General features: G+C 35.0%; 1 protein-coding gene across 1 annotated transcript; it reads right to left on the reverse strand.

Annotated features, from left to right (window-relative positions):
* On the reverse strand, positions 3,547–7,265 carry LOC107648158 (NAC transcription factor 29-like). The gene is made up of 3 exons (XM_016352137.2): positions 6,955–7,265; positions 6,359–6,630; positions 3,547–4,575 (listed from the first exon to the last, which is right to left on the reverse strand). The coding sequence occupies exons 1-3, from the start codon at positions 7,124–7,126 to the stop codon at positions 4,000–4,002; spliced, it is 1,020 nt and encodes a 339-aa protein (XP_016207623.1). The 5' UTR covers positions 7,127–7,265; the 3' UTR covers positions 3,547–3,999.

Here is a 7,271-nt window from a genome sequence, read left to right on the forward strand (position 1 = left end):
GTTACACATGGGATTAGACCTCTCGAGTCTGCAGCATCATCCTCCAGTTGCTTCTGCTCCTTTGTTCCTAGCACATTGTCGAACTTGTGGACGAACTGGACTAAACTAGTCTTGCAATTTAAGAATCCACCAAAGAATGAATGCATACACTCACTCCTCTGCGTACTCCTCATGAAAGCCCAGAATTGACCCTTGAAAAAGATCGGCACCCACATGTGTCAGTTCTCAAACAAATCTAAAAAGCAAACAAACCCACCAAAAATAAAACCATGCGTAAGAACATATTTTCAGAACATAATACAAGAACACAACAACATCTAAGCACTTACGACACATGATTTTACTAAAAAGACACAAACCTGACAGCCATCTGTTGTGATGTAAGTTGAACTCATCAATGAACTCAGCCCAATGATCCTCGAAATCCTCAACTGACCGAGAGTTCTATATAATGTGATTCAACTCAGCATTCAACTCTCTGAACCTAGCATAATCTCCAAGCTTATTCTGTATCTTTTTTGTTATATGCCATATGCACCAACGGTGTCGTGTATTAGGGAGGACCTTCTTAATTGCACCAAATATAGACTTGCATTGGTCTGTGATGATGCCCTTCGGTGCAGTTCCCATGCACTTCAGCCATTGTGTGAACACCCACTCAAAACTCGGGATCTCCTCGCTGCCTAGCAGAGCACAACCTAGCAAAGTAGACTTACCATGGTGGTTCACACCAATGAAAGCAGTGAACTGCAATCCATGCATAAAGGAAGAACAACCATATTTAGGAACATTCAACTAATAAAAATTAATAAAATAATTAAATAACGTGAATGTAAATACATTTTACCGGTTCGTGTTGTATGTGGTATCAAATGAGACCACGTCTCCTTAGTATTCGTAAGACGCCCTACACCTTGCATCCACCCAAACTGCACTCGTAAACTTATAATCGTCATCCACATTCACTACGTAAAAGAAGTTCGGATTTAACTCCTTCATTCGCATGAAGTAATTCAGCATCTCCTTGACATCTGCGTTGACATTTGTGGATCAGAGTCTTGATGAAATGTAATTCCTGACGTCCTTCTCTGAGAAGCCCAAGTTCAAAGGCCCACCAACTTCATTGGCTAATGCTAGAAAGGTCTTGTTAGGTCGAATGCCCGCCTCGTCATTAACCTCAATGATGCACTTCGCATGCATTGTCAACTCCCTGTTCTCGTGGTAGTGCACCGCCTTCTTAGTTGAACACGGGTGCGAGTGATTTAGTTCAACCTTCAACAAGACCCAATCTTACTTTTTCCTGTCAAACTTTGCATATATTCTTGCTCTGCACCCACAGCTGCAATCGTGTTCTTCCGTGTGGGTGCTTTGACACGAGACCCGCAGAAACCCTTCCGATTGCAATGGATAGATTGGTTGATCGGTTGCTTTGTCATCCTGTCAAAATTAGTGGCCCATATCTTACTTATGAAGCCAACTTTCTTTGCGTAGCTCACATAAAAATCCTGGGCCTGCTTCAAATGCTCAAACCGCATCCCAACTATTGGTATTTCATCTTCAGCAAGGCAACTATGATCTGGTAACTGCGAATCAGTTCAAAATAGACATCATTTGATGAACACGACGATTAATGGTCAATTCAAACATGCGATTAACGAAAAAATAACAACAAACTAGAGTTCAAACCTCATCAACAAGATCCGTGTCATCACATCCAAATTCAGTAATTTTCGTACATTCTATGGCCTACAATCAAACATACACAAAGTAAATAGATACTATAGTAAAATATCGACTAAATAGATTTTATTAATACTCTTTCTAAAAATATGATTCTAAAATGTATTAATATACATGAATTAAACGAAATCAGAACCATGAGACTATACTCATACAAAGTGGCACCTACCTAGTTAGTTTTATATTAATTATTTATATAGAGAACGCATAAGTCTACTACATATAAAATATAACTACACAAACTAAAAGAGAGTCTTCTACTATGCTGTGAAAAGTCTCGTTATTAGCTCCTATAATTTTCTTACATATTTATCCACGTTTGTTAATGCATGCATGGAATGGGAGCATACAGATGGGGATTCTTCACATTCTAGTCGCAACCATGGGCAAAATTTTTTCATTTAACACTAAACATATATTGAAAATATATCAGGGTAACCTATTAAAAAGGTAATGTAACAATTTATCATCTCCAGTAAATAATTTTTCATCTTCATCTTCTTTAGAACTTGAACAATGGTTCATTATAACAAGTTATAAAAACCTAACAAGAAACCAAGCTGTAGCTAGTAAGTAGTAACAACTAACCAGTACATTGTATTATGACATCCCACAATTCTAAAAATGTAATTCTTTTTAAATAGAAAAAATTGAAACTAATTTTTTTACGGGATCATCCACTTATATATTACACCATCCAAATTTTACCTTTTGTAACAAAATATCATCATGAGTTAAGAATGTTGATCTTTTAAAAACCATCTAATTTATATAAAAATAAACATACATCTGAAAGAAACAACATACATTGGTTACCCTGTCTGATTGTTCACTTTTCCCGTCGAACGACTTGAGCAGGTTGTCGATCGAATGCGTGGTAATGTCGTCGGTGAAAGAATCTGGCGCGAGACAACTCGATTCAACGGAATTGTCCTCCATTAAAATGGCTGTAAGAGGTCACGTACGTATGAAATGGGAGGCGCAACTCTCCCGTGTATTACACCGGATCAGTCGGTGACGACGAGGCTGCAATGGTGGAGGCCGTGGGCTGCAGGGGCTGCACAATGCGTGATCCCAGTCACCTACGGCGGGCTGCACAGGGCGCGGGTTGTGGAGTGTGGGAAAAAAAAAATTTCTCCGCTTGGGGGGACATGGCCGGACGTTGGCACAGAGGGAGGAAGCGTCGGTCGTGGGTGGGTGGAAAAGGCTGGCTTCGTTATTGAGAAGGTCCACCGAGAGAGGAAAGAGATATGGTGTGAGAGGATAGGAAACATAACTGTTCCGTATTTAAAAGTCTGATTTTTAAATTTTGAAAAATAGTTATTATTATAAGTAAATTAATTAAATCATTAATTAAACTAATCATTAATTTACTTTTATAACTCCATTATTCATATTGTTCACTAGTATTATTGTTCTTTTCCTTATATATTAGTAAAGTATTGGAGTTAGATCTGACCCATTCAAAGCCCTAGTAATTTGCGTTTATAAATGAGACACACTTTGATACTGACTTACTGAGCAAGCAACCTCTTGTTGTAGATAATGCAATGCAGAGTAGAATACTAACGAGATAAACTTGTATATAATAGAAGGATATATAAGTTATATCTTAGAATAAAAAAATATCCAAATCTGATACTTTTGTTTTCTTATCCACTATCTTTAGGATTAAGAATGACAATGAGTATCCGTGAGACTCGTAAAATCTGATACAGTGATACTTTTGTTCTCTTATCCCCTATCTTTAGGAAAAAGAAGCTGTAAATTTAAAATAGTATCATGATAAATAAGAAAGAATATTCGGTAATACTTAGATTTCTATAGATCATGTGAAGGCACGATACAATGAGCAAATAAACTGCATTATGAAGGCACTTTATTCTTCAAGCTATCTCTACTCTATGCACACAATTGATACAGTAGTACCCTGTAATGATATACATTTTCAACTATGTACATTCTTATGTATGTGCTGAAAAGAATATAATTACCACACTGCATTATTCTTGCTTATTTACATATAAACCACTTCACTTACCATCCATTCCCATGCAGAACAAGCAAGCATGCCCTGTACAACTCACTTCTTGATGAGGCACCAACACCAAGTGAGAAAAGAGCATATCATGAAAAGAGAAAATGGTAATAATGGGTACCACATGATTTTTAATAGCGTGGTGTGTGATGTCGTCTAAGTAAAAAGTGAGTTCAGATCAAGATAGCTTATTATTGTAGTCAAATAATAAAACTCATGGATCATGAATATCCCATGAAGGCTAAGCTGTTAAGCTCTTGAGGTTGTATGATTGAATTCCACTGATCAAAGAAGCCAAAATTGTAGCCTTTGTTTGTATCCATCACAAGACTTGGCTTATCATCACTATTATCAACATCATCACCAAGTTCTAGGCTTATTTTCTTATTTGGGGGAGCATATTCCAAATGGTTTTCTTCTTCTTCAATGAATTTTCTCTTCAAAGGATTATTATACAAGCCCTCCATTGCAGATGCTAAGAACTGTGCTCCTATTACATTCAAGTTGTTGTCTTCATGCACTGAACCATATTCTTTCATATCATAATTTCTAACAAAGCCTGTGCTTGAGGACACACCAATGGAATTAGGCAAAGTACTCCTAGAAGCCAGAATATAAGGTAACATTGGAAATTCGTTGTGCACAATGGAGGCTTTTACTAGTTCAGGATTGAAGTTCTCATCATTCATTTGTTGAATCTTTTTTGTTGGTTCATAAAGTAGTTCACTTGGATCTTCTAAAGTGCTTCTTGGGCTGCCTGTTTTCTGTCTCACCCGGCATAGCACCCACTCATCAAGCTGTAGCAAAAAGAAAAACAATTAAACAAAAACTTCATGATATTATTCTGGCTTTAAACATATTCCATCAAATGTTTTGGAGTAAGGATATAGTGTACTAAAAATACAAAAATAAATAGTAGGTACATATTATAAATTAGCCAATAAATTAGTCGTTATGTATTGGTAGATGAAAAATCTGACTATAAAATTTCTAAAATTTAATTTTGCATTCAAAAACCTCTTTTCATAAGAAACGACCCAGTACCATTCCTCTCCTTCCCCGATGCGACATTGTTTCTCCTCTCCTCTGTCATGATTCGCCTCCTCCATATCGCGTCGCGGTACCATTCCGGGATCCTCTCACGCCGCACCGGTTATGGCCGTTACGTGTATCGGCATCCAAACTCTTCTTGCAGAGTCGCGATTTGTGCACTCTCTGACGTCTAACACGTGGCGTCGCCGAGCTGGACCACCCTCACTCACATCGTCTCGTGTTGCCATGGTGCTGCCCGCAGGAGTTCGGCTACTGCAACGACGACGTAGAACGCAACGGCATGACCACCCCTTCCATCTCCTTGTGCAAGACCGCTACAGTCTCTCCCTCCATCTCCTCGTGCAAGATGATTCTTCATGTTCTTCTTATTATTAGTTTTGTTTTGGAAGTTTTTCCCCTTAATTTCGAAAGTTTTTTTTTTATGTTTTTTTTTTTTTGGATTTTGGATAGTTTTTTTTTTTATTATTTAATATTTTTTTGCTTAGTTTTCAGATATTCTTTTTCTATTTTTTTTTTAAATTTGTTTTGTTAGATTTTAGAAATTTTTAAATAAGTTTAGATATTTCGATTTTGTTAGATTTTGGATTTTTTTTATTAAGTTTGAATTTATTTTTATTTTGAAATTTTTAAAATAATTATGGTATATTTATAATGAATTTTGAAATTTTTTTTAAATGAATTTTGGAAGTTTTAAAAATAATTTTACAATGAATTTAGATGTTGGTTATTATTTGATTTTATATTTTTTTTTAGATTTTAGTTTTTTTTGTTTTCATTATGTTTTGGATGTGATAATTTGAATTGACATTCTCTTCAAAAAAAATTCAAAAAAAAATTGCTAGTATATATTCTGATATATATATTTTATGAAGATGACTAGATTTTTTTGTATACACATAATATCGCTGTTAAAAATAGGGTAAAGTATATTTTTTGTCCCTAAAGTTTGACAAAAGTTTTAAAAATACTTAAGTTTTATTTTGTTTCAATTTTGTTCTAGAAGTTTTCGATTTGCATCAAATATACCCCTAACAATTAACTTTTCAAAAAATTTAAAACCAATTGAACAACAATTTCATAAGAACAACTCTCAACAAAAGCAAATCAAGCATAACTTTCATGCATTATTGTTAGATTTATCTTAAATTTGTTGAAAATTTAGCCGTTGAGGGAATATTTAATGCAAATTACTTTTGAGACAAAATTAAAATAAAATAAAACTTAATGATATTTTTAAATTTTTGCCAAATTTTAACGACAAAAAATATACTTTATCCTTAAAAATATTATGCTTCTGCATTCTTAGAAAGTATCTCTTATGTTTTAGTTTTATTAATAATTTAGTTTATTCGAACAAAATTTGAGTCCAAATACTTAAATTATTAACAAATCTAAAATGTGAGAAACAAAATAGCTGTTCCAAAAAAGAGTTAGTACTACATAAGTAAAATGTGAGAATGTTTATTATTAACAATGTTTTATGAAAAAGAGATAGAAATTCGGAATTCATGGATGCAGTTGACCTACTCTCATGGAGCCTCTTTTGTGAGAATTTGAGAGGAGTGAATCATGCAACCTATACTCATGCATGATCCAATCAGTTTTGGATCCCTTTGGGGGACGTCCCTTGTAGAAGACAAGGGCTTTCTTCACTCCAATGCTCTTCATACCACATGACGTGATAATTGGTTTGTCAGTTCCAGTGGCCTTCCAGTAACCTGCACCAGCTGCTCTGTTTGGTCTCACTCCATTTGGGTACTTCCCTTCACGCAAAGTTACAGTAAAAAAAGAGGTTTTTGCTTGGCGGAGTGTGTTAGAAATATAACATTCATGTATCTCCTCGTATGAATTTAAGTTTTTGGGAGAGGTGGCTTAGCTTATGACAGTGATTTGGTTAATTTTTAAGAAAAGCAGTAGAATTGTAATTATTTTATTATGTTGATTTAAATAAATCAAAATTTTTATTAATACAAATTAGAGTGTGATTGTTATTAAGAGGAGTTATCTTTCATTTATAAGTCAAAATGTGCATGAAATGAACATACAATTAAGACTAAATGTTTTGTACGGGAAAGAGAAGTAAAAGATGGAAACAGAAACCAGATATATAGTTGTACACATACTTGGAAGCTCCCATGGATTGAACTTGTAGAGGTCTATCTCTGCTATGAATGAGGCAGGAAGTGGTGAAGAAGTGACTTTGTTTCTTAGATAGTGAACAATTAACTCTTCATCAGAAGGGTGGAATCTAAATCCAGGAGGGAGATGGATTTCCAAACTAGTATCCTTGTCCATGAAGAAGATGGAAACTACTATAACGCTTTCGAGGAAAACTAGGAAACTGTATCAATCAGTTGCCGGTATTATCGATTAAGGTGGTGGTAAGATTGAAAACACTGTGCATGTGTTATATATATACACATACAAACATAAGTGGTGC

The sequence above is a fragment of the Arachis ipaensis genome, chromosome B06 (assembly GCF_000816755.2).
Source record: "Arachis ipaensis cultivar K30076 chromosome B06, Araip1.1, whole genome shotgun sequence".
In the NCBI taxonomy this organism is placed as follows: Eukaryota; Viridiplantae; Streptophyta; class Magnoliopsida; order Fabales; family Fabaceae; genus Arachis; species Arachis ipaensis.